The sequence below is a fragment of the Dipodomys spectabilis genome, unplaced genomic scaffold (genome assembly GCF_019054845.1).
Source record: "Dipodomys spectabilis isolate Male_0828 unplaced genomic scaffold, ASM1905484v1 ptg000173l, whole genome shotgun sequence".
NCBI lineage: Eukaryota > Metazoa > Chordata > Mammalia > Rodentia > Heteromyidae > Dipodomys > Dipodomys spectabilis.
In genome coordinates, this window is record NW_024870850.1 from 10,430,119 (window position 1) to 10,458,101 (window position 27,983).

At 61.9% G+C, this 27,983-nt stretch overlaps 5 protein-coding genes and 2 non-coding genes across 7 annotated transcripts; 5 read left to right on the top strand and 2 right to left on the bottom strand.

The window, feature by feature from the left end:
* Positions 1 to 2,217: 2,217 nt before the first annotated feature.
* Positions 2,218 to 7,369, top strand: Shfl (shiftless antiviral inhibitor of ribosomal frameshifting; the record flags this gene model as incomplete). The annotated part of the gene is made up of 8 exons (XM_042693592.1): positions 2,218 to 2,290; positions 2,795 to 2,918; positions 3,069 to 3,118; positions 4,742 to 4,780; positions 4,891 to 5,040; positions 5,687 to 5,790; positions 5,962 to 6,116; positions 7,161 to 7,369. Coding segments are annotated over exons 1-8 (852 nt in total), but the record flags the coding sequence as incomplete, so codon positions are not given.
* A 41-nt stretch (positions 7,370 to 7,410) lies between these two features.
* On the bottom strand, positions 7,411 to 18,113 carry Angptl6 (angiopoietin like 6). Its single transcript, XM_042693640.1, has 8 exons — positions 18,038 to 18,113; positions 15,456 to 15,531; positions 13,542 to 13,605; positions 13,313 to 13,415; positions 11,654 to 12,303; positions 9,951 to 10,101; positions 8,543 to 9,001; positions 7,411 to 7,858 (listed from the first exon to the last, which is right to left on the bottom strand). The coding sequence occupies exons 1-8, from the start codon at positions 18,111 to 18,113 to the stop codon at positions 7,668 to 7,670; spliced, it is 1,770 nt and encodes a 589-aa protein (XP_042549574.1). The 3' UTR covers positions 7,411 to 7,667.
* On the top strand, positions 18,075 to 21,705 carry LOC122119575 (suppressor of SWI4 1 homolog). The gene is made up of 12 exons (XM_042693589.1): positions 18,075 to 18,129; positions 18,224 to 18,394; positions 18,783 to 18,884; positions 19,119 to 19,169; positions 19,253 to 19,423; positions 20,125 to 20,201; positions 20,402 to 20,509; positions 20,608 to 20,731; positions 20,809 to 20,887; positions 20,976 to 21,105; positions 21,185 to 21,333; positions 21,408 to 21,705. The coding sequence occupies exons 1-12, from the start codon at positions 18,112 to 18,114 to the stop codon at positions 21,596 to 21,598; spliced, it is 1,371 nt and encodes a 456-aa protein (XP_042549523.1). The 5' UTR covers positions 18,075 to 18,111; the 3' UTR covers positions 21,599 to 21,705.
* LOC122120032 lies at positions 18,964 to 19,044 on the top strand. The gene has a single exon (XR_006149654.1). It is a non-coding gene; the product is annotated as a small nucleolar RNA SNORD105 (small nucleolar RNA).
* Positions 20,254 to 20,333, top strand: LOC122120034. Its single transcript, XR_006149656.1, has one exon. It is a non-coding gene; the product is annotated as a small nucleolar RNA U105B (small nucleolar RNA).
* Positions 21,706 to 21,885: 180 nt separating the features above from the next.
* Positions 21,886 to 23,737, top strand: P2ry11 (purinergic receptor P2Y11). Its single transcript, XM_042693590.1, has 2 exons — positions 21,886 to 21,952; positions 22,356 to 23,737. Exons 1-2 carry the CDS (start codon positions 21,934 to 21,936, stop codon positions 23,459 to 23,461), a joined length of 1,125 nt encoding a protein of 374 aa, XP_042549524.1. The 5' UTR covers positions 21,886 to 21,933; the 3' UTR covers positions 23,462 to 23,737.
* Positions 23,738 to 23,818: 81 nt separating this feature from the next.
* Positions 23,819 to 27,902, bottom strand: Eif3g (eukaryotic translation initiation factor 3 subunit G). The gene is made up of 11 exons (XM_042693591.1): positions 27,826 to 27,902; positions 27,652 to 27,698; positions 27,195 to 27,278; positions 27,024 to 27,112; positions 26,872 to 26,931; positions 25,649 to 25,753; positions 25,349 to 25,538; positions 24,716 to 24,823; positions 24,491 to 24,627; positions 24,296 to 24,402; positions 23,819 to 23,912 (listed from the first exon to the last, which is right to left on the bottom strand). Exons 1-11 carry the CDS (start codon positions 27,843 to 27,845, stop codon positions 23,897 to 23,899), a joined length of 963 nt encoding a protein of 320 aa, XP_042549525.1. The 5' UTR covers positions 27,846 to 27,902; the 3' UTR covers positions 23,819 to 23,896.
* Between the last annotated feature and the right edge of the window lie 81 nt (positions 27,903 to 27,983).

Consider the following 27,983-nt stretch of genomic DNA (forward strand, 5'->3'; position numbering starts at 1 on the left):
CTGTGGCTCAAAGTGGTAGAGCACTATTAGACTCGAGCAAAAGAGCTCAGGGACAGTGCCCAGGCCCTGAGTTCAAGCCCCATGACCAACCAAAAATAAATAAGAAAGAAAAAAAACAAGCTGGCTTTGAACCACAATCCTCAGATCTCAGCCTCCTGAGTAAGTAGGCTTACAAACATGAGCCACCAGCACCTAGGGAGATTAACATTCTTAACTTCTACAAATAAGTGAGACCCTACGTTTTTTTGGCTTCTGGGGCTGGGTTTATTTCACTTGACTTAGTTACCACTCCAGTCTCATCCAGCTGGTTGCAAACAAGAGGATTTTTGCCTTTTCCTGGCTGAGTAGTATTCCCCTGTGTGTATGGTTTCCATTTTCTTAATCCATTCATCGGTTCATGGAGCCTGAAGTTGAATGAGCATCTGTTGGCAATTTTGAATAGTGTAGCAATAAACAGGCTTATCGATGTCTCTTCTACAGATTAATTTCCTTTTTATTGGGTATTCAACCCAATAATGATTGACCAGTTCCATTATTGGGTACATATGGTAATGTATTCTTGCTGTCTCAGTCTTCTGAGTTCAGGGATTACAGGCATGCACCACTGTGCTTGGGTCTGTTTTCAATTTTTTTTTTTTCATAAGAGTATCTATAGTATATGGACACCATCATTTTGAATATAGCTTTCAAATTATCTGGGAATGGGACTTTAGGGTTTGGGGTGTTTGTTTTGTTGTTGTTTTTTAATTGATAGGGGTACAACATTGGAGGAAAAAAATTAGATTCTTTTTCCTCAGTGGATTTGGCCACAACAGACGGCATTAGCAATGTCTGGAGACATTTTTTTTTGGTTGTCGTGACTGGGAGAAGGGACAGCATTGGGGGGTGGGGTGCAGTCCATCCCCCCTCTTACCCATCAGCCACAGGGCGCCAGCTGCAGGGCTCTGTCCCAAGCCCCCAGAGTCTCTCCTGCGTCCTTCCACCCTCTATTCTTCACACACACACACACACACACACACACACACACACACACACACACACCCCGCCACTAAAACCTCAGACTCCACGGCCTCTGCACAAACCTCCTCCTTGCCTCCAAGAAGCCATCTCCAGCTGTGCGCCACCCCCAGGCTGCACGCTGGCCATCATCTGCTGATCCCGGAATTCGGAGATTTGCCTCTTCTCCATCATCGCCAGCACCCCGGTCTGCCTGAGCTGCAGGTCCCATAACCATGAAGAATCGATTGGCAGCTGGGCTGGGTGCCTCATGTCTGTCCGTCCGTCGGTCTTCCCAGCTACTCAGGAGGCTGAGATCTGAGGATCGTGGTTTGAAACCGGCCCAGATCGGACTCCTTCTTTCCAATTAGGCAGCGAAGAGTCAAAAGTGGAGCTGTGGCTCAAGTGGTAGAGCGCCAGGCCTTCAGAAGGGGGAAAAACACACTCCAGAGGGACAGCGCTCGGGCCCTGAGTTCCAGCCCCGGGACCCCCCCCCAACCCCCGAAAAAAGAACGAACTTAATTAACCAAGGAGCACAGGATCCCAACCACGGGGTGGAGGGGAGTTCGTGACCCTGGCCAGCCCCTTTTTACAGGGCGGTAAACTGAGGCGCGGCAGTCCTGGTGAGGGGCTCAGAGCCTGAATGGGATGGGGGCGGGGCCGCGCTGGGGGGGGGTGTAGGGGGACCGGCGGGGGCGGGCAGCGGGGGTGAGGCGGGGGCGGGGCCGGGGCCACTCTCTGGGGTGGGGGGCGGGCAGCGGGGGCGGGGCCTCGCGCGGGGGCGGAGCCGGGCAGCGGGGGCGGGGCCTCGCGCGGGGCCAGGCCTGGGGGCGGACAGCGGGGGCGGGGCCTCGCGCGGGGGCGGAGCCGGGCAGCGGGGGCGGGGCCGCGCGGGGCGGGGCCTCGCCGGAGTGTCGGGGGCCGTTCCCACGCGTGGGGAAGGGGGGGTCGCGCGCCCCGGCCGCGGCGTCGCCGGGCGGCCCCGCCCCCACGCGGGACGCGGGGGTCACGTGACGGCTCGGCGCCCGAGCCGCGCGCGCCCCGCCGCCGCAGGGCGCGGACCCCGCATCCCCGGGGCCGGGCAGCGCCGGGCGCCCGTCTCCCCCTCCCCGTCTCTCTCTCTCGCTCTCTCTCTCTCTGCACCCCAGGAAACGAAAGCGAAAGGGGCCGCGGGCGGCGCGGGGCGGAGCCGCGGGGCGGGCGGAGCCGGGCCGGGCCCGCCCCAGCTGCGCGGCGCGGCGCTCCGAGGGCGCGGCCGGACCCGGGCCGCACCATGGCCCAGGACGGGGTGGAGGTAGGCCGAGCTCGGGCCGGGAGGGGGGACCCGCGCCCCCGCCCGCGCCCGCGCCCGCGCCGGCCCCGGGCGCGCTCCGCCCCCGCGCGCGCACCCCGCTTCCTCCCTCCGGAAAACAGCCCCGTCCCGCGGCCTCGGGGGACCCCTGCCCCCTCCCCGCAGGAAGAGCGGGGCGCGGGGCTCCGGGGGCCGCGCGTGGTCAGGATGCCCCCTCCCTCCTCGGACCCCCCCCCCCCGCACCCCCGGAGGCCGGGGCCGCCCCCCCACTCCGCGCCCCCCCACTCCGCGCCCGCCCCCCCACTCCGCGCCCGCCCCCCCACTCCGCGCCCCCCCCCATGCCCAGCCGGAAGACTTTGGCTTTTTCCAGGAAATGCCGCGCCGGGGTAGGAAGAGGGGGGGAGGGGGACCCCAGCAAGCCTGAGAGTCGAGTTCCAGCCGTCGGGGCGGGGGCGGGGCGGCCTCTCCCTCCCCCAGCCCCCCCACCCCCGCCTGCTCCCCCCGCAGTTGGAGAAGAGCGTCAGGCGCCTGCGGGAGAAGTTTCATGGCAAGGTGTCCCCCCAAAAGGCGGGGGCTTTGATGAAGAAATTTGGAAGCGATCATACGGGGGTGGGACGCTCCATCGTCTACGGTGAGCCCTTCAGGGGGACCCCCCCCAACACACACACCCCTCCATCCCGAGGGGGTGTGGCTTTGGAGGAAGTGGGGGAGGAGGAGGAAGACCCCCCCCACCTTCCAACTCCTATGCACCCTTCTAGAGCCCTTCACTTCTTCCCCCCAGGTGTGAAGCAGAAAGATGGACAGGAACTGAGTAAGGACCTGGATGCCCAGGTAACCTGACCCCTCTGCGTAAAGAAGGGGGGGAAGGGGCGCAAGGGCAGAGGGCACTCCGGCCAGCCACGGACCCCGAGGGCACAGCCCGCCCTCCCGCCCACCTGTGTACAGCTGATCAGCCGACCTCCTTGCTCTTTAACCTTTCCATCTGCTCCCAGCGTGAGGGGCCTGCAAACAGTAGGTGCTCATTACTGTGCTGATTGAACTAAGGCGGGAAGAAAGGAAACCAGAATGGCTTTTGAAGATCGCTTTCCACCCAGGCAAGGGGGGGCTCAGAGAACCACTTTGGTGGTTGGTGAACTGGATTTAGCCTGCCTGAAAAGCTCACCGCAGTTAATAATTAAATACTATAGCCAGACGCTTGTTGGCTCTCGCCTGTAATCCTAGCTACTCAGGAAGTTGAGATCCGAGGATCACGGTTTGAAACTAATCGGGACAGAAAAGTCTCTGAGACGCTTATCTCCAATCCGATGTGGAGCTGTGGCTCACAGTGTTAACAGTGATGTATAGTTTCGAGCAATAGACTTCAGGGACAGCGCCCAGGCCCTGGGTTCAAGCCCCAAGACGGACAAAAAATAAAAATAAAGAATATGATCAAGTATGTGTTAGAATAAGATTGTAAAAACAGACTGGGCTCCAGTGGCTCACATCTCTAATCCTAGCTACTCAGGAGACTGAGATCTGAGGATCACAGTTCAAAGCCAGGCTGCATAGGAAAGTGTGAGACGAAACCAGCAAAAATAAGTCAGAAGTGGAACTGTGGCTCAAGCGGTAGAGCGCCAGCCTTGCATGGGGATTAAAAAAAATCCAAATGAGAGATTGAGGTCCTGAGTTCAAGCCCCAGTACTAGCACACACAAAAAGGACCAAAGAAAGCATTGACTGAGCACTGTCACAGTTTGCTGGGACTCTGGGTAAACTGTTTGGTTTCCACCCCAGGACACACTCATGCAGACTGGGAAACTGAGGCCCAGGTCACTTCCTGAGGCAGGAGGTGATCAGAGCTGGGATTGGAACCTGGTCAGCCTGATTCCACATCCCAGCCCTCAGCTAAAAGCAGAAAGCTCCCAAGACGTGTGTCACATGTGGGCTTAGCCAGAGGGGAAAATGGGGTGCAGCTGCCCAACATCAGGGAGATCTCAGATTCAGAAATGGGGTACCTGGTGCCCACCTCTCAGGGCTGTTTGGATGGCTGGGGTCAGAAGCAAGTCCTGTTCTTTGGGAGAAGGGGGGAGCTCCTGGTGGTTTGGGGTCCATCCATTTCAGAGGGAGCTAGCTAGGGCCCCGTCTCCCCATTGGGAGCCCCACCAGCCTTCCTTGCAGAGGATCCTTCTTTTGGGAAACAGATCAGAAAACCATCTCCAAGCCAGCCTCTGTGGCTCACGCCTGTAAACTACTCAGGAGGCTGAGATCCAAGGATCACAGTTCAAAGCCAGCCCAGGCTGGCCACCTGAGAGGTGCTTATCTCCAGTGAACAGGCAAATGTGGGTCAAGTGGTAGAGTATCAGTCTTGAGCAAAATTAAAAAAAAGCTCAGGAACAGTTGCCTGGGCCTTAAGTTCAAGTGCCAGCCCTGGCACACGCACGCACACACAAGCTGACTCCACATTCTCTGCCCCCAGGACCCACCAGAGGACATGAAGCAGGACCGGGACATCCAGGTGTGTGGGTATTGGTGCTGGGGTGGCCAGAGTGCCAACTCAGAAAGGGGTGTGTGTGGTGGATTGAGGGGGTGACCCCCCCCCCTCATCCCCCCCTCCCCTTCCCGCAGGCAGTGGCCACGTCCCTCCTGCCGCTGACGGAAGCCAATCTGCGCATGTTCCAGCGCGCCCAGGACGACCTCATCCCCGCCGTGGACCGGCAGTTCGCCTGCTCCTCCTGTGATGATGTTTGGTGGCGCCGCGTACCCCAGCGGAAGGAGGTGACAGCTCCCAGCCTGACACCTCTGGGGGATGAGCCATTTGGGAAGGTGTCAGGGCGTAGGCCAGCTTGAGGGGGGAAAAAATTCAAGAGACCCCATGGCAACCAGTGAGCCCAGTGTGGCATCTCACTCCTGTATAACCCCAGGTGTGCAGGTGAACACACGTGTATAGCTGGCCAGGGGTTAAAGAGAAAGAAATGGCAAGATCCTATTTGAAGGATAACTAAAGCAAACAAGGCCGGGGCCGTGTGGGCTGAAGGCCAAGCCCAGTGCTGCCTAGCAAACACGAAGTCCTGCTCCAAGGCTGACCTTCAGTCCCCACCCCCACCCATCCACACGACCCCTGACCCCTGACCCCCACCCGAGCCCACCCCTGACCCTCGGCTGCGTGTGCCTTCCACTTACTTGGGAAGCCAAACTCTGTGCCCTGGCCTTTGATGGTCAGAAATCACACCTGACACCCACACGCCCAATCTGGCCTCTGAACCCGACCAGTGAGTGTGCTTCGGGTCAATGTCTAGCTCGTCCTTGGCAGGGAGCGGGGCGCAGCCCCGGTGTGGTGGGGTCGATCTTTACGGAAGGTGGGGGTGGGCAGCCCAAGCAGGACCCCAGACACCAGCCACGAGCACCCCGATCCCCACCCCAGGTCTCCAGATGCCGCAAGTGTCGCAAGCGCTACGATCCGGTGCCACCGGACAAGATGTGGGGCCTGGCCGAGTTCCACTGTCCCAAGTGTCGGCACAACTTCCGGTGAGGGCGCGGACCCCGCCCACCCGAGCCCCGCCCACCGCCCGACCACGCCCACCTCCAGGCCCCGCCCGCCTGCCACGCCCACCTCCAGGCCCCGCCCTCCCACCCGCCCCCTCCCCGCCTCGCACCCGCCCGCCCCCCTCGGCCCTCACCGCCCTGCCCGCCCCCCAGGGGCTGGGCACAAATGGGGTCCCCGTCCCCCTGCTACGGGTGTGGCTTCCCCGTGTATCCAACGCGGATCCTACCCCCGCGCTGGGACCGGAACATGGACCGGCGGAGCTCGCACACGCACTCCTGCTCGGCGGCGGACTGCTACAACCGGAGAGGTGAGGCCCGGGGAGCGGAGGCCGGGGAGGGGAGGCTAGACTCAGGGAGGCCAGGGAGGGGAGGCCCTGCCCAGGGAGGGAAGGCTGGGCTGGAGAGGTGAGGCCGCGGGGAGGCCACGGGGGCAAGAGGGGGGGCTGTGGAGGGGAGGCCAGGCCCGGAGGGGAGGCCTGCGGTGGTCCCTGCTGGGGGATCCTGTGTCCGGGCCTTCAAGGGCAGGGGGCTGGGAAGGCGGCTCTGGTAGCGCCGGCCTCGAGCTGAGGAGCCGGGACAGCGCCCAGGCCCCGAGTTCAGGCCCCAAAACAAAAAGGACAGCCGCCACACTGCGGCCGGCCCGTTGCACGGCCTCCGAGGCCTCGGAGGCCGCCTCGCCCGCCCGCGCGCCCGGGCCCGACCCCCGACCCCCGGCCCCCCAATCCCCGGCCCCCCGGCCCCCGGCCCCCAACCCCCGGCCCGCGTCTGCCGCCAGCCCTGCGGTGTGGGCGGGCCCGGCCCCGGCGCTCTGCCCCCTGGGCCGCGGCGCCCCTTCTGGCTTTCTGAGGGTTCGTTGGGGATCAGAGTCCCGCGAGGTTCCTGCCCAGGCTGGCCTCGCACCGCGATCCTCAGCCCGCAGCCTCCTGGGCCGCGCCGACCCCCGCCCCGACCCGACCCCCCCCCCCCCCGGCCTCGCCCGCCCCTGACCCCCCCCCCCGCCCGCCCGCCCTGACCCCCCCCCGGCCCCCCCCGGCCCGCCCTGACCCCCCCCCGCCTCGCGCCCCCGGCCCGCCCTGACCCCCCCCGTCCCCCCCCGGCCCGCCCTGACCCCCCCGTCCCCCCCCGGCCCCCCCGCCCTGACCCCCCCCCGCCCTGACCCGACCCCCCCCCGCCCGCCCGCCCTGACCCCCCCCCGGCCCCCCCCGGCCCGCCCTGACCCCCCCCGTCCCCCCCCGGCCCCCCCGCCCTGACCCCCCCCCCCGCCTCGCGCCCCCGGCCCGCCCTGACCCCCCCCGGCCCCCCCCCCGCCCGCCCGCCCTGACCCCCCCCCCCCCCGCCTCGCGCCCCCGCAGAGCCCCACGTGCCCGGGACGTCGTGCGCGCACCCCAAGAGCCGCAAACAGAACCATCTGCCCAAAGTCCTGCACCCCAGCGCCCCGCACGTCAGCAGCGGCTCCACCGTGGCCACCTGCCTGAGCCAGGGCGGGCTGCTGGACGACCTGGACCGCCTCATCCTGGAGGACCTGCAGGAGGAGGAGGAGGAGGGGGAGGGGGAGGGGGAGGGGGGCGGGGAGGGGGGGGCGGGCGGGGGCGCGCGCGCCTGACCCCGCCGGTGACCCCACGCCGGTGACCCCGCGCGCGCTCCTCCGCCTCGCGCTCCCCACGGACACAGATCCGCGCTCAGCCGGGACCGCGGGCGCCGTCCGAGCCGGGGCGCCCGGCCCCCCTTTTATTTTTGGTGGGTTTTCGTCTCTTTTTTTTTTTTCCTCTTTTGCTAACTCACACAAAAGGGACGGCGGCCGGGTGGCCGGGACGGCGGGGCCGGGTCCCCCCACCACACGCACAGCCCCCGCCGCGGCGTCACGGCCCCGCGGGCCGGAGGAGCATGGCGGCCTTGCGGAGCGAGTAGGCCCCTCCGCGGAACGCGGCCCAGTACACGCCGTCCTGGTAGCGGCTGCGGTAGTGGCCGCCCCGGTGCCACACGCCGTTGAGGTTGGAGTGCGCGCACGCGTGGTACCACCAGCCCCCGCGCTGGTACAGGGCGCAGTTACCTGGAGGGGCAGAGAGAGGCCGTGTTCTCCCACCAGAATACAAGCCCGCTTCCTAGCACTTTCAGGGGGGCAAAGGCTTTTCTTAGCCCGACCTCCCCCATTCCCCTCCTTCCCTCCCCCCCCCCCCCAGTTTGCAACCTGATGAAGCCTGGTCTCCCTCCATCTCCTCACCAAAATAAAAGCCCTCGTGGCCCACTTTTTCCTTCAGCGTACCAGCTTTCATGTTCCCTCTCTTCACCTGAGTCATGCCCTCTTCCCACCTTTTCTGCGGAGTAGGGGAGTCCTTCACTGTTCGTTAGGGAAATTAAATTTCGCACCACTTCCTAGAGAGCTAGCCTTGAGTGGGGGGGGGGAACCTTCGGAACAGCGCCCAGATATTGAGTTCAAACCCAAAGTACTCACGCACTATATGAATATACAGACATGTAGATGTGGATACTCCAGCCCCCGAGGTGGGGCTTGAACTCGGGGCCTGAGAACTGGCCCTGAGCTTTTTTTTTTTTTTTGCTCAAGGCTAGAACTCTACCACTTGAGCCACTGCACCACTTCCGGCTTTCTGGTGTGAACCTGGACTCCCAGTCCTTCATCTTACAAGGTCCCTGGCTCCCCACTGCTCTTCATTTTCCCCCACCAGAGTAAGCCCCACCTCCCCCGCCCTCCCACCAGAATAAAAGTCCTCCTTACCAGAATAGGAGTCTCGGTCTCTATCCACGGTGCTGAAGGGTTTGTCATTGTGCCAGGAAAGCGAGTCCCCGGCATCGCCCCGGTACTGGCCCAGCCGCAGGCGGTAGTGGTCGCTCTCGGGTTCCAGGGAGAAGCTGTCGTAGTGGGCGCGAGCCCCACGCCCCCCCCAGTCCTCCAGCAGCACCAGGAGCTCGTGGTCCCCGCGGCTGGTCAGCTGATAGATGGGCTCGAGGCCCAGCCAGTATTCCCCATCAGGCCGCCCAAAGCCCACCTTGTAGTGCTGCCAGGTAGTGAAGAAGTTGACGGAGCCATCCTGCCTGCGCTGGATCACCGTCCACCCGCCACCCTCCAGCTGCTGCTCACACCACGCTGCAAACCCGTGGCGGCCCGGCCGGAGCTCGTACACTCTGCTCTGCCTGTGTCCGGCCTCGTGGGCCTCTGCGCAGTCACGCCAGGGACCTATGGACACAGAGTTGGCGGTATGTCAGGACACCGGGACCAACCATTCCCTTGTTGGAATTAGAATTCAGGATGTATTGATCCCCTCATCCAAATAAGAGTACTGTCTCTTCACATCCCTCACCCTAAATAAGAGCACCAGCAGCCATTTCCTAACCTAAGGAAGATCTTCCAGTCTCTCTTCTCTCACCAGGGCAAATAGGAAGTCTGGGATTCTCAAACGACATCTGGGGTCTCCTTACCAGAGTAGAAGTCCTCTCTGAACCAACTCACCAGAGTAGCAGTCCTAAATCTTCTGTGCCCTCGCCGAAATAAGATTGACTCCTCGAATTCTTTTTTTTTTTTTAAACTATTCACACCCTAGAAACAAGTCTGATCTTTGTTGGGTGACTTGTACCACTCACCTGAAGTCCTAGCTATTCAAGAGTCTGGAGATCTGAGGATCAAAATTTGAAACTAGCCCAAACAGGAAAAAAAAAACCCATTTAACAGCAAAAACAAAAGCTGGATCCAGAGGCGTGGCCCAAGAGATAAAGTGCCGGCTGGTGGGAAAAGCCAAGTGAGTGCAAGGGCCTGAGTTCAAACCCCAGTACTGGTGTAGACGCAGAGAGCTTAGCTGTGTGTGTGTGTGTGTGTGTGTGTGTGTGTGTGTGCGCGCACGCGCATATGTGGTAATGAAGATGGAGCCAAGGCCTTGTGTACAGGCACTCTACCACGGTGCTGTATTACCAGCCTGGTCTGTTTATTTTTTCCCCCTTTTTATCAGAATAAGAGTGCCATCTTTTTGTCCCCCCATTAAAATAAGAGGCTCATTTCCTCAAATCCTCTCATGATGAGTGGAACCTCCCCTTAAAATTCGGACTTCCATTTCTTCCTACCCACAGTGAAGTCTAGGAATCTCCCAGAAGTCTCTAGACACTCCCCAACGCCCCCCCCCCCCCCATGTTACCTGCTGGTCTGGTGGGGGCAGCAGGGTTCCCTGCGGGCATGGGAGAGGCTGGGGGTCCCTGCAGTCTCAGACTGTCTTCTCTCCTGCTGAGGTTATTGGTACTGCCCACGAGACTCAGGGGTACCACAGGCACCAGGGGTGGCGGCAGGACCTGGGGTAAGGAAGAAAGCCAGACTGGAATCCGCCTCGGTGCCAGAGGCTGCGTCTCGGGGGCCCTGAACTAACATGCCTGATCTGGTGCTCAGAGCTTAACTGGCCTCTGCCTCAGTTTCCCTCTCTTCAAATAGGAATACTAGGAGACCTCATCCAGCGTTGACTATTAACTTACCAAATTCTCCCTCACCTACTCCTTAACGTAAGTAAGGACCAACAGCACAACAATCTCGAACCCGAAAGTTAGGAACAGGGGTGAGGTGCGGCTGTATGGTAGAACAGTGGCCTAGCATGTTCGAGGTGCTAGGTTCCAGCCCTGGCACTGCAGGAAGAAAGGAGGGGAACCCCAAAAACCTGGAGAATCATGTTACAGAATAGAACAGAAAAAATCCTGTCGGGCGCCTGTGGCTCACGCCTGTCATCTTAGTTACTCAGGAGGCTGAGATCTGAGGATCGTGGTTCAAAGCCAGCCCAGGCAGGAAAGTCCATGAGACTCATCTCCAATAAACCACCAGAAAACCAGAAGTGGCTCTGTGGCTCAAGTGGTAGAGCACTAGCCTTGAGCTGAAGAGTTGAGGGACAGCGCCCAGGCCCAGAGTTCAAGCCCCAGGACCAGAAAAAAAAAAGGAAAAGAAAAAAATATCCCATCTCCAAAGTAACCAGCAAAAAGCAGGGCTGGAGGTGTGGCTCCAGCGGCAGAGCACCATTAAAATCTTGACTGGTGTTCCTGTCTACCCACAAACTGAGCAAAGCTCAGCAAGTAAGTACGCAGAGGCCTTGAGTTCCACAACGCCGTTTAACAAGGCACAAAGAGACACTCCTTGGACTTTCTGTGGTGGTGATAATAATATGCCTGAATATTTACATCAAGAAGCCGCTCATATATATATATATATGTATACATATACATATATATACACATATGTACATATATACAAGTACATATATACATATATACTTATATATTTGTTATTGTATTATATGTAATATGCGTTACATTTATATATAGTTATATATGTATTTATAAGTATACATACTATACATATAAATATATATTTATATACACTATGTATATACTATATACTACTTATATATACCATATATTTATATATACTATATGTTTATATATTTATATACACTATATTTTATATATACTATATTCATATAATTACACTATATACCACATATGTGCTATATTGATATTTATATATTACATATTGTATACTATGTTTATACTATAGTTACATATTACATATGTACATATATATTTACATATGCTGTGGTTATATATGTTATAGTATATATGACATGTATGTATATATTAGTTATATATGTACTTATGTATTTATGTATTATATAGGTGTGTTTGTATGCCATATCATCTACCATTGTACTCTATATTACATAGACCATGTCCGCACATATGTGTGCAGACAGTTCATATTTACATTTATGCATTTACTTCTCTTTCGGATTTTGGAATTGCGGATAATGGACAGGGGTCTGGCTGCCCCCGTGGCCGGCTCCCAGGAAAGGCTCCAGGCGCTTACCTGCTGCTGCGCGGCGGCGCCCGCGGGGCACAGGCGCTCCAGGCGGGCGATGAGGCCGCCCTGCCGGCTCACCAGCTGGGCCAGCTCCCGGAAGCGGGCGTCCAGCAGGTGGAAGCGCGCGGCGGCGCGCTGCGCCTCGGCCGAGGCATTGAGCACGCGCTCGCCGAGCAGCTCCAGCGCGGCGGCAGGCTCCGCCCCGGGCTCCGCCCCCGACGCCGTCGGCCCCGCCCCCGGCGCCGCCTCGTCCTGCAGCTGCGCGCGCAGCTGGCCCAGGCGCGCGCTCAGGCCGCGGCTCTCCTTGCGCAGCGCGCGCACCTCGCCGGCCACGGCGCCGTCGGCGGCGGCCAATCGCTGCAGCTCGCGCAGCTGCTCCTCGTGGCGCCCCAGGCGCACGCGCAGCGCGGCCAGCTCGCCGGCGTTGGCGGCCTCGGCCGCCGGGCGCGCGGGGGCCGGGCCTCCGCTCCAGCACACGGCGCCCGTGAACTTGTGCGCGGGCAGCACGAAGGTGTAGCTGCAGCGCGGGGCGCTCGCCCGCGCGCACCACGCGCCCAGCGCGAGCAGCAGCTGCAGCCGGAGGAGCGTGCACACGGCCAGCCTGCAGGCAGAGAGGGAGGGGGGTGGTACCCCGACGTCCGCCTGCAGCCCCCCATCTGCGCCCACACGCGGGGGATGCCCTGGTGAGGCGCCTCCCCGTCCTCTTACGGGGACCCTGCCCTGGTCTTTTAGTCCTCTGGCTGCCCGGGGCTAAATTCATCAAGCTTTGGGGGAGGAGGTGTCAGTGCTGGGGCTCGAACTCGGGGCCTGGGCGCTGGTCCCCGAGCTCTTTTGCTTCCCCCCCACTTGAACCACGGCTCTCCTTCCGTCTTTTACTGGTGGTTCATTGGATTTTTCCTTCCCCGGGCTGGCTTCGAACCAGGATCCTCTCAGATCCCAGTGTCCTGGGAGCGGCTAAGATGAGAGGCGTGACCCCCCCTCCGCTTCTGCCATCTTCTTGCCCCAGCAGATCTAACCCCCCCCCCCCCAGGCCCCTCTCCTGGTTAGACCCCGATTCCCCCCTCTTCCCCCACCCCACCCCTCCCTCTCTCTCTCCCTTGCTCCAGGCGCCATCCGGATCTCCTTACAGCTGATGCCTCCCTGGTTTCCAACCTTTTGACCGCAGCCTCGGCCTAGTCCCCACCACCGCCACCGCCATAGCCGCCCGGCGGCCTGTGAGCGCCTCTAAGGCCCCGCACACCCCTCTGCTCAGAACCTTCTGGTGCCCGTGTTGGCCTGGTCCGCTGGCTCTGCCTTCCCAGACCTTTGTTGGTTTCCTGAGTCTGGAACATTCTCCCTAGACATTTATTTTCTGATGGATGGGACGCAGGGCCTCCCACAAGCCATGGAAGAGCTCATCTTTTTATATTTGAGATGGAGGGGTCTCACGATGGGAACCCCCACCCCCGACTGTCCTGGAACTCAAGATCCTCTTTGCCTCTGCCTCCTGATGGTGTGGCTGTGGCTACAGGCATGCACCACTATGCCCAGCCCCCCTGTCTATGCTTCCCGACACTTGGAACTCGCATGCACCCATCAGCCCCAGATGCTGCCACATTCAAACTCACGCGGCCTGCCAGGATCAGGGATCTGCCCCCCACCTCCTCCTGGGCCCCTCTCCCTCACCTCTCACCACCGAGACCCGCCATGATCCAGCGAGGTTCTCTGCAGACGCAGGAAGTCCCAGGAAGAGCGGAGGGTCCAGGAGCACCTCTGAGCTGGGGAATGGCTGAGGCGGGTAAGAGAGAAGGAGCAAGAGGGCTGAGAACCCCCCACCCCCAACCCAGCGCAGCAATTGTAAATATTTAGCATTTCCTCCATGAGAACTGAGGCCCAGCTGCCAGACTCTCCCAACCCAGGGCTCCAGAGCCTGATAAGACAGGTCACTGCCCCGGATGCCTCTTTCGCTTCTTTTCCTCCTAGCAGAAGGCAGAGAATCAGGCAGTTAGGAGCCTAGACTCCCCCACACCCACAGCACACACAGGGGGACCAGCGATGGGGACCTTCACCAGGCACCTGCTGCGTGGCAGGTCTCAGTAACCTGTACACCTTTTTTCATAACTAAAGTTCAGAGAGGGTGAACGACTTGACTATGGGTCACACAGCCAGAAAGAGAGGTGACAGAATTCATTCCAGGGAGCTTGGCTCCTGAATGCACAAAGTAACAGACAGGAAGACACATTCAGGAGGTTGCATGCAGGGCTCAGTGGTAGGGGTGCGGCTAGATGGAGAAGCAGGGCAAAAGTAGTGGAGGAGCCCAAGCTGGTTGTGGGTGTGGCTCAAATGTGGGGCGTGGCTAGGGTAGTAGGCGGTACACCTACATGGGGGGCATAGATCAGGACAGGACGGGACTGATGGTAGGGGCGTGGCTCAAAGAACGGGAGGTGTGGCTACCTGGTGGGCAGAAAGCAGAAGTGGGCGTGGCTCAAGTAAGATGTAGCTGCAAGTGTAGAACGGGTGGGCGTGGTTCAGGGGTGGGCGTGGCTAAAATCGTAGGTGCAGCTATGTGATAGGACATGGGAGGGGGGTGGGCCTGGCTCAGATGCAGGGCGGGGCTAAAGTAATAGGAGGTGTGGTCACATGGGCACAAAAACAGAGTGGGCGGGGCCCGGGGCGGGGCTTGGAGGTATGGGCGGGGCTAGAGTGGGAGGTGCAGCTACTTGGTGGGGCAAAGGACTGGTGGGCGTGGCTCCCTAGTGGGGCGTGGCTTGAAGGTAGGGGCGTGGCTCCAAGAAGAGTTGTTGCAGGCCTGTGGCATCTATGCCCAGCAAACCCCCCCCCCCCACACACACACAAACGGAAGCGTGATACGCATTCAGGAGCAATGAAGAACATCATGGCAACCCTCCATAGGACACCTCAATATTTAAGAGAAAAATACCACACACACACACACACACACACACACACACACACACACGGAGTCCAACTTGGAGATACTCCACGGTTCGAGCGTCTAGATCTGTGTTGCACACTTACGATCGGTGATCCACACACCCAGCAACACCCATCAGCCCCTGGCTGCTTGTTCCAGATATCTTTCTTTCACACACCCGGCCACAGAGTCCCACCAGGCTCAGCCCACAGGGACGGAACGGGAAGGAAGACTCCTGCGGCCCATTTCTCACCGATCATGCAGAACCCCTGGTCCCCCACCCCGTCCCCAAGGCCAAAGCCAGGTTCCCCAACCTGTGTGAGGAGCTGCTGAGCTCAGGCGCTAGTCCTTCCTCCTCCTTTCCACCGTCTTGAACTGGGGAGTAACCCGAGTGCACTCCAGGGCTCAGAGAGGAAATGGTCGTCCCGGATTTGAGGGGAGAAAGGCTGCCAGGCTGGGCTTCAGGCCTGAGGCGGGCCTCCCCCCCTTCAGCCCCCTTCCCAGCCCCCTCCGGCTTCCTCATTGGCAGAGAAAGGAGAGATGGGGGACATAGAGATCTGCCAGGAGAGCCTGGGAGCTGGGTGGATGGGGACAGGGACCAGAGGGCGATGTCAGCTTGCAGCAGATGAAAAGGATGATGGGTGAAATTGGGGAGGGGGGGAGTTTCAGACAGGGAGGGGGCAGAGAGGTAGAACTGGAGGAGAGGAGAGGGAATTGGGGAGAACGCATGGTGGAGGGGGGACTGGTGGGAGGGGATAGAGATGTTCAACCCAGCGAGGGGTGTCCCTCCCCCACCTCCTCTCCCCCCACCACAAGGTTTTGGGGAGGAAGCCAACCATCTTGAGGCCAAGTCAGGGGCTTGGAGTGGAAAGAAAGAGGAGGTGAGTTATTCACCGAGTGTCTGGCTTGCCCAGAGTTGCCAGGAGGTGATGTGGACTTTCCATGTCTCGCCTCATGAACAGACAGGGCCCTGGACAGAAGAGGAAAAAGAGGCAGTGGCTTCAGGCCCCGTCTGGTCTGTATCTGGCTGCATTGAGCATTGCCTTTTGGTCTCTTTATTTGCAAATAAATAAAGTCATGGAGACACCCCCACAATATGGGTTTTGTTATCAGCCTCCAAGCCACAAAACGGCAGAAGCAGAGGCAGAAGGATGGTGAGTTCATATTCAAAGCCAAGCCAGTACAAGCTAATAGAGAGGCGTCATCTCAGAGACAGAGAGAGAGCTGGGTAGGTTATTTCTGCGGGAAATATGGTACATGCATATCTGAAATGCCATGTAAAAAACCTTGGTGCGGTGGGCACTTACAAAAAATAATATAGGAGCCAGGAAAGTGGCTCAGTGGTAGAGTGCTTGCCTCGCATGCTTGAGGCCCTGGGTTGGATTCCTCAACACCACATAAAGCAGAAAAAGCTGGAAGTGACACTGTGGCTCAAGTGGTACAGCGCTCACCTTGAGCTGAAGAACTGAGGGACAGAGCCCAGGCCCAGAGTTCAAGCCAACGACTGACTACTACTACTACTAATAATAATAGAAATTCTAGCTACACAGAGGCTGAGATCTAAGGATCACAGTACAAAGCCAGCTCAGCCAGGAAAGTCCACAAGACTCTTATCTCCAATTAACCACCAGAAAACCAGAAGTGGTACTGTGGCTTAGTCATAGAGCACTAGCCTTGAGTGAAAAAGTTCAGGGACAGCAACCAAGCCCTGAGTTCAAGACCTGTGACCAAAAAAAAAAGTGATGGACTGGTTGGTGGCTCACACCTGTAATCCTAACTACTCAGGAGGCTGAGATCTAAGGATCACAAGTCAAAGCCAGTCAGGGTGGGAAAGTTTATGAGACTATTTTTGTTGTTGTTGGTCCTGGGGCTTGAACTCAGGGCCTGGGCACTGTCCCTGAGCTTTTTCAAAAGCTTAAGGCTAATACACTACTACTTTGAGCCCTTATCACTTCCAGTTTTTATATGGTTAGAGATAAGAGTCTCAGGTACTTTCCTGCCTGAGTCTCAGGTACTTTCCTGCCTGGGCTGGTTTCAAACTGTGATTCTCAGATCTCACTTTCCTGAGTACCTAGGATTTACAGGCATGAGCCACCAGTGCTGGCTCATACATCTGCTATTTTTATTTTTTATTATCTTTTTGGTCATGGGGCTTGAACTCAGGGCCTGGGCCGTGTCCCAGAGCTGTCTTTGCTGAAGGCCAGCACTCTACCACTTTGAACCACAGCGCCACTGAGACCAATCTCTAACCACCAAAAACCCAGAAGTAGAGGTGTTTCTCAAGTTGTAGAGTACTAACTAGCCTTGATCAGAAAAAGAAAGAGAAAAAAGAAGGAATGAAAAAGAAAAGGGAAAAAAAGAACAAAAAGTTCAAGGACAGGAGATAGTGCACGCGCACTCGTACACACACACACACAGAATGACAAAGTAAAATAGGCTGGAGGGAGGAGCTAGCAATGAAGAGGTACAGGAATGAATATGACGTGAAAATAGGACGTAAGGTGGCTCAGTGGTAGAGCGCTTGCCTTGCATGCTCAAGGCCCTGGGTTCAATTCCTCAGCACCACATAAGCAAAAAGAAAAAAAGCCAGAAGTGGCGCTGTGGCTCAAGTGGTAGAGTGCTAGCCTTGAGCTGAAGAGCTGAGGGACAGCGCCCAGGCCCAGAGTTCAGGCCCCACGACCGGACCCAAAAAAAAAAGAAACTAGGACGTGAGGCCTGTTGAAATTGTTTTGGAGTGGGAGTGCGGAGCTGTTAGGAAGAGTGACGGAGTTTCATCAGGAAAAATAAAAATTTAGCAGGTAAAAAACAGTTTCAGCTGGGCGCCAGTGACTCAGGCCTATAGTCCTAGCTACCCAGGAGGCTGAGGTCTGAGGATCATGGTTCAAAGCCAGCCCTGGGGGTGGCTCAGTGGTAGAGCGCTTGCCTTGCATGCTCGAGGCCCTGGGTTCAATTCCTCAGCACCACATAAGCAGAAAAAGCCAGAAGTGGCGCTGTGGCTCAAGTGGTAGAGCGCTAGCCTTGAGCTGAAGAGCTGAGGGACAGCGCCCAGGCCCAGAGTTCAGGACCACGACTGGACCCTCCTCAAAGCCAGCCCGGGCAGAAAAAGCTCTTGTGAGACTCTGATCCCCAATGAACCACTCAAAACAACAACAACAACAAAAACCCTGGAAGGGGTGCTGTGGCTCAAATGGTAGAGCACTAACTTTGAGCACACACAGGTTCAAGGACCGTGCCCAGGCTCTTGGTTCAAGCCCTGAATTGGCCAAGAACTAAAAAAGTTTTTCAATGGTAGAGCTGGAGGAAATGGACCGAGGAGGGATTCGAACCCGTGTACCAGATTCTCTGACCGTCTCTGGCAGCAGAGCCCCGCCCCGGTTTCCTTAGAAACAGGCACGCCCACCATCTCCATAGCAACGCTTCCCATCGATTTCCCTCCTTCCCCCGCCCCGCCCCGCGCGCGCGCGCGGTGACGTCACCGGAAGGGCGCCGGAAGCGAGCCTCCCGGCGCCGGAAGCGGTCGCGGAAGCGGCCTCGTGGAGGAGAAGGCAGCATGGGGCAGTCGGGGAAGGTGAGTCCGGGCTCCCGGGCTGGGGGAGGGGGCGTGGGGCGGGGTCCCCGCCGGCTCACCCGCGTCTGTCCCCCGGCTCTGTCCGTCTCCGCAGTCCCGGCACCAGAAGCGCGCGCGCGCCCAGGCGCAGCAGCGCAACCTCGAGGCCTACGCCGCGCAGCCGCACTCGTTCGTGTTCACCCGGGGCCGCGCGGGCCGCGGCGTGCGGCAGCTCAGCCTGGACCTGCGGCGCGTCGTGGAGCCGCTCACCGCCAGCCGCCTGCAGGTGCGCGGGCCGCGGGGAGCGGGAGAGGCCGCGGGGAGAGGCCGGGGGGAGCGGGAGAGGCCGCGGGGAGCGGGAGAGGCCGCGGGGAGAGGCCGCGGGGAGCGGGAGAGGCCGCGGGGAGAGGGGCCCCGGAGCCCCGGAGGCAGGGCCGCGGGGAGAGGGGCTCCGGGATGGCTCCTTCCCTGCGTCCAGCCTGGGATCTGCTCCACGCGCGCTACGAAGTTCTCTCCCAGGAAGAGCCTGAATTAGCCGTGGAGCCCGGCCCCCGCGGCTCCATGTTATTAGTTACTCAGGAGACGCGGAGTGTCGCGGTTCCCATCTGAAATGACCTCTGCTCGATGTGGGATCTGCTCAGTATTGATCCCTTTCCCTTTTTCACAACGTGTAGGTTCGCAAGAAAAATTCCCTGAAGGACTGTGTGGCAGTGGCCGGGCCCCTGGGGGTCACACACTTCCTGATTTTGAGCAAAACGGACACCAGCGTATACTTTGTGAGTGGGCTCTCTTCATGTTTTGTTTCCCCACTAACTCCTCCCCCAACCCCTCACCCCCCCATCCCCAGGCGGCCTCCTCCCATCTCTCATGATGAACCCCTATGCCTCTGAGCTGCCATGATTCTGGCTTCAAAGTAAACGCTCTGAAGAGATGGGACAGTGGTCCCACAGCCCAGGCCCCTGCCACCCGGCTGGATCCTGCCACATTACTCACCCCCTGTTTTCCTGCAGAAGCTGATGCGCCTTCCTGGAGGCCCGACACTGACTTTCCAGGTCAATAAGGTAAGGAGCAGCAGTGGGGGAGAAGGAGGGCTTGGGGACACAGCCCTAGGCCCAGGTCACCTACTCACCTCCTTGCCCTGCAGTACACGCTGGTGCGTGACGTGGTCTCCTCGCTGCGCCGGCACCGCATGCACGAGCAGCAGTTTGCCCACCCGCCCCTCCTGGTCCTCAACAGCTTCGGCCCCCACGGCATGCATGTGAAGCTCATGGCCACCATGTTCCAGAACCTGTTCCCCTCCATCAACGTGCACAAGGTGGGTCAGGCATCTTGTGGGCACAGGGTGGGGTGGAGGTATCAGGTCTCACGGAGGGGCTGGGACAGTGGCTCAGTGGTAGAGCACTTGCCTCGAATGCCTGAGGCCCTGGGTTCAATTCCTCACCACCACATAAGCAAAAAAAAAGCCAGAAGTGGCGCTGGGGCTCAAGTGATAGAGCGCTAGCCTTGAGCTGAAATGCTGAGGGATAGCGCCCAGGCCCAGAGTTCAGGCCCCACAACCGGACCCCCGTCCCCCCCCCCCCCCCAAAAAAAAAAAAAATCTCACGGACTTTCCTGCCCAGGCTGGCTTTGAGCCGTGATCCTCAGATCTCATTTTCCATTTTCCTGAGTAACTAAGATTAGAGGCATGTGCTACCAGGTTCCAACTGAGCTTGTTTTTTGTTTTGAGGCTCCGTTGTTTAACCCAGTCCCGCTTTGAGCTCAGAGGCTTCTTACCAAGTGATGAAGTCAGGAGCCCCAGCTTCCACCCCATGACACTGTGGGTGTTGGGTTAGCTGTGTAACGAGCTGGGGCTTGGTAGAAATCTGATCTGTGCGTCCTTGGTAAAGTGCAGAACCAGTGGGCACTGCCCACAGAGGCCCGGCCTCCCCCCCCCCCCCCCCCCACCGCCTGTGAACCCTCACCGGTGTGTGCTTGATTGACCCTGGTTCCCGTGGCCCTGCCGCCTTTCCCTTGCAGGTGAACCTGAACACCATCAAGCGCTGCCTGCTCATCAACTACAACCCTGACTCCCAGGAGCTGGACTTCCGCCATTAGTGAGTGCTGCTGGGGGGGGGGGGGAGGGCAGGGCAGTGGTGCGGTTGGCCCAGAGGTGCGGCTGATGACGCTGATGCTGCTGAGACCCCGTGATGGCTCAGCCTCAAAGTAAACGCGCTGACGCACTGTGGGGAGGGGGGGAGGAGTGGGGGGGTCTGCCGTGCCCTCTGATCGCAGCCCTGACCGCCCCCCCCTGCAGCAGCATCAAAGTGGTCCCCGTGGGCGCCAGCCGCGGGATGAAGAAGCTGCTGCAGGAGAAGTTCCCCAACATGAGCCGCCTGCAGGACATCAGCGAGCTGCTGGCCACGTGAGCAGGGCGCGGCCGCGGGGTGCTGCGGTGCCCGGGGCTCCAGCTCCGGGGTCGCCCGGCTCAGTCCTGCCTGTCCCCCCCCCCCCCCCCCGCAGGGGTGCTGGGCTGTCGGAAAGTGAGGCGGAGCCGGACGGGGAGCACAACGTCACGGAGCTGCCCCAGGCCATCGCGGGCCGCGGCAACATGCGCGCCCAGCAGAGCGCAGTGCGCCTCACGGAGGTGAGGGGGGGCGTGGGGCTGCCCCCCCCCCCGCTGCCCCCAGCCTTGCATAAGGGCTGATTTTCCTGTCCCCCCAGATCGGTCCCCGGATGACCCTGCAGCTCATTAAGATCCAGGAGGGCGTGGGCGCTGGCAATGTGCTGTTCCACAGTTTCGGTGAGGCGCGGCGGGCTTGGGGGGCCCGGCGGGGAGCGGCGCCCCGCCGCGGGGACCCCCCGTAAGCCGGTGCCCTCCCCCCTGGCAGTGCACAAGACGGAGGAGGAGCTGCAGGCCATCCTGGCCGCCAAGGAGGAGAAGCTGCGGCTCAAGGCGCAGCGGCGGGAAAAGCAGGCGGAGGACGTGCTGCGCAAGCGCGAGCGCCGCGAGGCCGACAAGTCCGTCCTTGGCCGGGCGCGGGGCGGGGCGGGGCGCGGGGCCGGCAGCGGGCTGACCCTGCCCTGCCCTGTCCTCCAGGAAGAAGAGCCTGGCCGGCATGAAGCGGGCCCGGCTGGGGGCCGGCGGCGACAGCGATGCGGAGGACCCCGGGGCGCCCCCGGAGGAGGCGGAGGAGGAGGATGAAGCCGAGTACTTCCGCCAGGCCGTGGGCGAGGAGCCAGACGAGGGTGTGCGCCTGCGCGGGCGGGGGGGGGGGGGCCGCGGGCCGCCCCCGGGCCTGACCCACCCCGTCTCCCCGCAGACATGTTCCCGACAGCGGCCAAGCGCAGGCGGCCGGGGCCTCCCGGCGGGAAGCGGCAGCGGCAGCATCGGCGGCCGGGGCCGGGCCGGGGCGCAGCGCGGAGGCCGCCCGAGCCCCGGGGGGCGCGGGCCAGGCCGGGGCCCAAGGCTGCCGGCCGGGGCGGAAGCCGGGCCCCGAGGAGAGGCTCCTGAGCGAGCGCCGCCGCACGGCGGAACGCCCCACATTGGGGCCCGGGCGCCCCGGTTTCCTTTCATAAAGGAGCTGTCCCTCATCTGCTGCCAATAAACGCTGGAACCGGCTCGTCCGCCTCGGGCACTGCCGCCGCCGCCGCCCGCTGACGCGGGGCCGGGGGAGCTGGGGGAACCCGGGGCCGGGGCCGGGGGATCGGAGCTCGCTGTGTGCGCCGCTGTGTGCGCCGCCCCGCCCCCGGCCGTAGGGGAGGATGCGGAAGGAAGCGGGGGCGGGGCGGGGCGGGGCGGCCCTGCCGGCGAGGCTGGAGCCGAGCGCGGGGAACCAGAGCGGGGCCATGGCAGCCGCAGGCCCAGGTGAGGGCGGGCTCCGTGCGTGGTGGGGACGCCTGGGCGGGTGGTGGCTGTGGGGCCAAAGGTCAGGTTGACCAGGGGCTGGATAGAACCTTCCAGGATGCGGGCAGTGGCAGTAGAGCGGCCCAGAGGCGGGCGCGGGGAGGCCCAGCAAGGCACCGTGTTGAGCAGCGCCGTGCCAAGGCCCTGGGGCGGGGCGGCCGGGGCCGGGGCGGTCGCTGCCGGGCTGTAACCGCAGGCTTTGGGCTCCCACGGTGCGGTGCCACTGCCCCCCCTCCCAGCTTTACCGAAGCAGGGCACGGAAGGAAGGAGGGGCGAGTGACGGGGGCCACAGATTGAGGAAGCGAGGCAGCGGGCACGGCTGGCGGGGCGCGCGCCGCGGCTCAGCCGTCCCCCGTCCCCCCAGGCGCCAGGCCCTGCCCGGCCAACTTCTCGGCCGCCGCCGCCCGCCACCTGGCGGGCTTCCAGGAGGCCTACCTGTGGCCCATCCTGGTGGCCGAGTTCCTGGTGGCCGTGGCGGGCAACGGCCTGGCCCTGTACCGCTTCAGCCGCCGGGAGCGGCGGCCGTGGCCGCCCGCCGTGGTGTTCTCCGCGCAGCTGGCCGCCAGCAACCTGCTGTCCGCGCTGGCGCTGCCCCCGATGGCCGCCTACTTCTACCCGCCCAAGAGCTGGCGCTACGGGCTGGCGGCCTGCCGCCTGGAGCGCTTCCTGTCGGCGTGGAACCTGCTGGGCGGCGTCCTCTTCATCACCTGCATCAGCCTGGCGCGCTACCTGGGGGTGGCGCACCCCTTCCTCACCCGCAGCCGCCTGCGGCCCAGGCACGCGTGGGCCCTGAGCGCCTCGGCCTGGGCGCTGGCCGCGCTGCTGGCCGCGCCCTCCCTCGGCTTCGCCCACCTCGAGGGGCCGGAGGGGCCGGCGCGGGCGGCGTGCGGCGCGGCCAGGCCCCAGGCCTGCGTCCGGTGTCTGGGCGCAGGGGCGGCCAGCCAGCTCCCCGCCTTCAGAGCCTACAGCCTGGCGCTGGCGGCGCTGGGGGGCGCGCTGCCCCTGCTGCTCACGCTGCTGGCCTTCGGCGCCCTGGGCCGCGCCGTGCTGCGCAGCCACAGCATGTCGGCCGCCGAGAAGCTGCGCGTGGCCTTGCTGGTGGCCGCGGGGGTGGCGGTGTACGCCAGCTCCTACGTGCCCTACCTGGTCCTGCGCGTGCTCAACGCGGCCGCCCGGCAGCGCTGGCTGGCCCGCTGCCCCAGCTTCGCGGACGAGGCCCAGGCGGTGCGGGCGCTGGAGCTGGGGCCCTACCTGGGCTTCCAGGTGACGCGGGGCCTGGTGCCCCTTGCCATGTGCACCCACCCGCTGCTCTACATGGCCGTGGTGCCCAGCCTGGGCTGCCCAGCCTGCAGGGCGGGGCGGGACCAGCGTCCCGGCCAAGACCAGCCTCTCCCCGCGCTGGCCAGCCCCGAAGCCCGGCCCAGCCTGCTGCTCACCACAGGCCCCTGCGACAGTGACACCGCAGGGTGACAGGCCCTGGGCCCTGACGTCGCCCTTCAGCCACTTCCTCCCCAAGACAACCAGAGCACCCCCCCCACCCCATGCTCAGACCCCTGGGCTGGGACGGGGGCAGGGAAGGCCACACCTGTCAGCCACTCAGGCTGAGGACGAAGGCTCACAGCCAGCTGGGGAAAGGAAAGCTCGAGACAACTATCTCCAATTAATGACCAGAAAGCCGAAGTGTGGAGCTGTGACTCAGACGGCAGAAGCGCCAGCCTCGTGCAAAACAGCTCAAGGACAACACCAGGCTCTGGGTTCGAGCCCCAGCAGGACTGGCACACCACCCCACCCTGCACCCCCACACAATAAAGCCAAACACACACAAGCTGCTTTGTGCCTTCTTTACTGCCCTCGGTGACCGCACGTGCGCAGGCTTTCTCATCCAGGGTCCAGCGGAGCCGTGCCTCAGTTGGTGGATGGCCTGGAGGAGGGAAGGATGAGATGTGGGGTCAGAACCCCTCAAGCTCCCCCATTGCGGGGCTCCGTGGACCCCAAATAGGCAGTGTGGTGACCAAGGGCACAGGGGGAGCCGGGCCACGTCCCAGGCAAGGACCCGGGAATCTGGGACAAGCAGGTTTGGCGGCTGTTAAGAGCTGGGAGGTTCAAGGCGTGCAGTGGCAGGAGATTGACGGGAGGGGCGTGGCCCGGAGGCGTGGCGCGCACGGCCAGGGGCGGAGCCGCCGAAGGGACTGCGAGGGGGCGTGGCGGCGCCTGCGGGGGGGGGGGGGGGGGCGGGGGGCGCCAGAGGGCGGGGCACGCGGGCTATAGGCTGAGCAGCGGCGGAAGGGGCGGGGCGGGGCTTACTTGGCCCACTCCACGTTGAGGATGAGGTGGTCGTAGCCGAAGCCGGACACCCCGGCGATGGCGCGGGCCGCGTCCTCCCGGCGGTGGAAGCTGATGAAGGCGAAGCCCTGGAGGGGGCGGGGGGAGGCGGGGTGAGGGGCGGGCGCGGGCCCGCTGCCCGGCTCGCCCGCTGCCCGGCCCGGGCGGCCCGCGCACCTTGGACTGGCCGGTGGTCTTGTCCTTGGCCAGGTAGATGCGGGAGATGGAGCCGAAGGGCCGGAAGAGCTCCTGCAGGTCCGTCTCCCGCGTGTCCTCCGACAGGTTGGTGACGCGGATGGTGGCGTTGTCGTCGGCTGCGGGGGGGGGGGGGTGATGGTGGGGGGGCGGGCCTGGGGTTCCCCCCCGCCCCGTGCCCGCCAGCCCCGGGGCGCCGGGCCTCACCTCTGCGGTTGGGCTGCATGGACTCCCCGCGGCGGCTGGCCCCGTCACGCAGGCTGGGCGGCACGTACTTCCCCGTCTTGTTCTGCGCGGCCTGCACCGGCTCCAGCTCTGCCAACCAGACGCCCCACAGGGCCCGCTCAGCCCCCCCGGGCCAGGGCGCCCCACAAACCCCGGCGACCCCAAGGACAGAAGAGGCGCTCGAGCCCTCGCTGGCAGAGCAAGAGCCGCGGGACAGACGCCCCCCCATCCCACAGAGCCATGACCCGGGCAACACCTGCCGCGCGACCCCCAGGAAGCCCGGGTCCCCAAGCATGGCAGGTGACACAACGCAGCTAGCAGACAGCTCTAAGGACGGAGGCCGCCACTGGGGCTGCAGGCGCGCATGCGCAGACAGGCCACACACTGCACCCTCAACTCCCAATGCTTAGCCACCAGAGGAATGGTGGCAAAACAGAGGCACGACTGTCCCCAGCAGCACTCAGGCCGTGGCCCAGGCCAGTGTCCTGCTGTGTCTCAGCGCGCATGCGCAGCCAACAGCAAGGGACCAGACAGGAGCCAGGCGCTGGCCAGCAACCTGGGGGGGGGGGACAGGAGAGGAGAGCCACAGGCACCCTGCCCCGGAGAGCCACGCACCTCCAGGCAGCTTCTCCTTCTCGCCGGTGGACAGGCCCAGCTGCTCGGCCAGCTCCTTCTGCATGGGCCCCAGGGTGTCCTTGTAGGGGCAGCGGGTGGTCCAGTGGTCACCCTTGCAGATGCGGCAGGACACGATCTTCTGGCCCTTGAGCTTGTTCATCGGGTCCTCCTCCTCCTGGCAGTTCAGGTCCTGGTGGGGAGCAGGAGTGTGGGGTGAGGGCTCAGGGACCCTGCCACCCCGCCTCCACCCCCCCCAACCCCGCACAGCCCCACCCCCAAGCCACCACCTCCCCCCCTTACCTCTTTGCTGGTGATGAACGTCATGGAGACGTCATCGCTGACTGTGGTGGTGGCCACGTTGGGCCCTGGAGGGTCAAACTCTGAGTTTCCAAACTTCTTCCAGTTCTGGGTTCAGGGACAGGCAAGGGACAGGGAGGGGGAGGGGGTGGGGAAGAGTTACAGGTCAGAAGCTGGGTGCTGGTGGCTCACGCCTGCCATCCTAACTACTCAGGAAGGTGAAATGTGAGGATCTTGGTTGGAAGCCAGCTTGGGCGGGGAAAGTCTGCCAGTGAGCCACCCGAAATGCCAGAATTGGAGCTGCGGCTCAAGTAGTAGAGCACTAGCCTTGAACACAAAAGCTCGCTTTGAGCTTTAGGACCAACACAAAAACAGAACAAAACAAAGTTTCAAGTTAGAAAAAGGAGACTTAGAATAGGGCAGAGGTCACAACGGCCGGCCTGCCAACAACTCTGGCACTGTGCAGGTGGCAGTGCTCAGGGCATGGGTCTAGGTGAGTCAGCTGAGGAATTCCAGCTTCACTACCTCCTCGAAAACAGGGACTACATCCGTCCCCCTCACCCTACACCCCAACCCCAGGCCACTATGGAGGTCACCAGTCACAGCTCCAGCAAATGCCTGGTGTGAAGCCTGGCACGATGTGTGCCACTGAGACTCTTCCAGAAGCCCTGTGTGGGTGAATACAAGTTGCTTCCTCTGCCTCAAGGGAAGATTTGGTTCTATTTCACCAAGCAGACAAGCCAAAAGGACTAAAATCTAAACCAGCCTTGACTACAGCCCAGCTCTCAGAGGCATGCCTGTACTCCTGGCACTCGGGAGGCACAGGCTGTGGGGGCTACATAATAAAACCTTGTCGCAAGAACATAAAAACAACCAGGCCAGGCTTTGGTGGCTCATGCCCGTAATCCTACTCAGGAGGCTGAGATCTGAGGATCATGGTTCAAAGCTAGCCTGGACAGGAAAGTCCGTGAGACTCCCATTTCCAAAGAACCACAAAATGCCAGAAGTGGTGTTGTGGCTCAAAGTGGTAGAGCCCTAGCCTTGAGTGAAAAGAGCTCAGGGACAGCACTCAGGCCCTGAGTTCAAGCCCAATCAGCGACTGAAAACAAATAAGATGAACAAATAAATACATCTGTAACAGTGAGCTGAACTTCTATCTCAAACTTTCCCAATTCTTGTGTCCCAGTCCTGGATGAGCCCCACAAACAGGCAAAAGAGGGTCTCACCTTCCTTCTTGCAACGGCTTTGGACGCCTTCCGGGTCTCGATTCTAAAGGTGCGGACGATCTGCGGATGGGAGGAAGACAGGCCAGGCTTCCTGGGACCAGCAGCCCTTCCTGGTCCACCCCTGAGTCCCCACAGCGCCGCCCCCGCCTCACCTTGAACTTCTTGCCATCCTCGTCTATCTTGTACTCCGTCACCGTCTTTATGTCTCCATTGATGACCTCCTTCGGAGGTGGCAATGGTGCTGAAAAAGAGCAGGGAAACTGAGTCCCGGAGGAGAGGGCTCCCCGGAGGCCAGGGGACGGGGTGAGGAGGCAGCCACTCACCTCCAGGTACCAGCTCAGGCTCGGGGCTGGTGTCGCCAGTGGCCAGAGGAATCCCTTTGAGAAGCTCGCTGGTGACACATTTATCTGCCGGGGGCAGCCATGGAGAGGAAGGGGGGGTCAGCTGGAGGGAATGGAGGGGCCCGGGGTGGGGGGTGGGGGTTGACACCCCCACCAGGAACTGGGGGAAAGAGAGACAGAGAGCGATCGGGGCGACCTGGAGCACTGGGCAAGGCTGGGGGGACCCCATGCATGAAGGGGGGGGTCAAGCCACGAAGCCATCTTGGGGTGTCAGGAGTTCCTTCCTCCAGGGGCCTGTGGGAAGGGGGGTGGGGAGGGGCCCGGACGCTGACAATGCAACAGGTTGGCGCCAGGACGGCGTGGGGCGCAGGGGAGGGGACCCCCAGATCATCGGGCACGAGCAGGCAGCCGGAGGCGGCAGGGCGCCGGCGCGACTCACCATCCTCTCCCTCCTCCTCCACCTGGTCGGCCCAGCTGGGCTTCGAACTGCGGAGAGAGGGGCGAAGGAAGGGCTGGGGCGGGCGAGGCCCGGCCCCGGGGAGCCCCGGGCCTGCCACTCACCCCCAGACCCGCAGGTCGCCCCTGCAGGCCCCCCGCGGCCCCCCGCGCTCACTCGAAGTCGCCGGTCGGCATCGTGCAGGCCTCTCCACGCAGCCCCAGCCAGGGCCGAGAGAGCGGAAGTGGGCGGAGAACGAGACTTCCGGCGACGCCGCCGCCGCGGCCCAGAGCGGCCCTGCCGCGCTGCTCGCGCGCGCCCCGTGGCGGCAGGAG

Excerpts from the sequence above, each read along its gene's own strand:
- LOC122119575 (XM_042693589.1), top strand. Across the intron at positions 18,885-19,118 it reads CGGACACCAGCGTATACTTT|AAGCTGATGCGCCTTCCTGG; the intron begins GTGAGTGGGCTC and ends GTTTTCCTGCAG. Across the intron at positions 20,510-20,607 it reads ATCAGCGAGCTGCTGGCCAC|GGGTGCTGGGCTGTCGGAAA; the intron begins GTGAGCAGGGCG and ends CCCCCCCCGCAG.
- Angptl6 (XM_042693640.1), bottom strand. The coding sequence starts at position 18,113 with ATGCTGCCTTCTCCTCCACGAGGCCGCTTCCGCGACCGCTTCCGGCGC. Across the intron at positions 13,606-15,455 it reads CTGGGCAAGCCAGACACTCG|GAGGAAAAGAAGCGAAAGAG; the intron begins GTGAATAACTCA and ends GCCTTCTGCTAG. Across the intron at positions 10,102-11,653 it reads GCGCCGCCGCGCAGCAGCAG|GTCCTGCCGCCACCCCTGGT; the intron begins GTAAGCGCCTGG and ends TCCTTACCCCAG.
- Eif3g (XM_042693591.1), bottom strand. The coding sequence starts at position 27,845 with ATGCCGACCGGCGACTTCGA. Across the intron at positions 27,279-27,651 it reads GGAGGAGGAGGGAGAGGATG|ATAAATGTGTCACCAGCGAG; the intron begins GTGAGTCGCGCC and ends TGCCCCCGGCAG. Across the intron at positions 24,628-24,715 it reads CATGCAGCCCAACCGCAGAG|CCGACGACAACGCCACCATC; the intron begins GTGAGGCCCGGC and ends CCCCCCCCGCAG.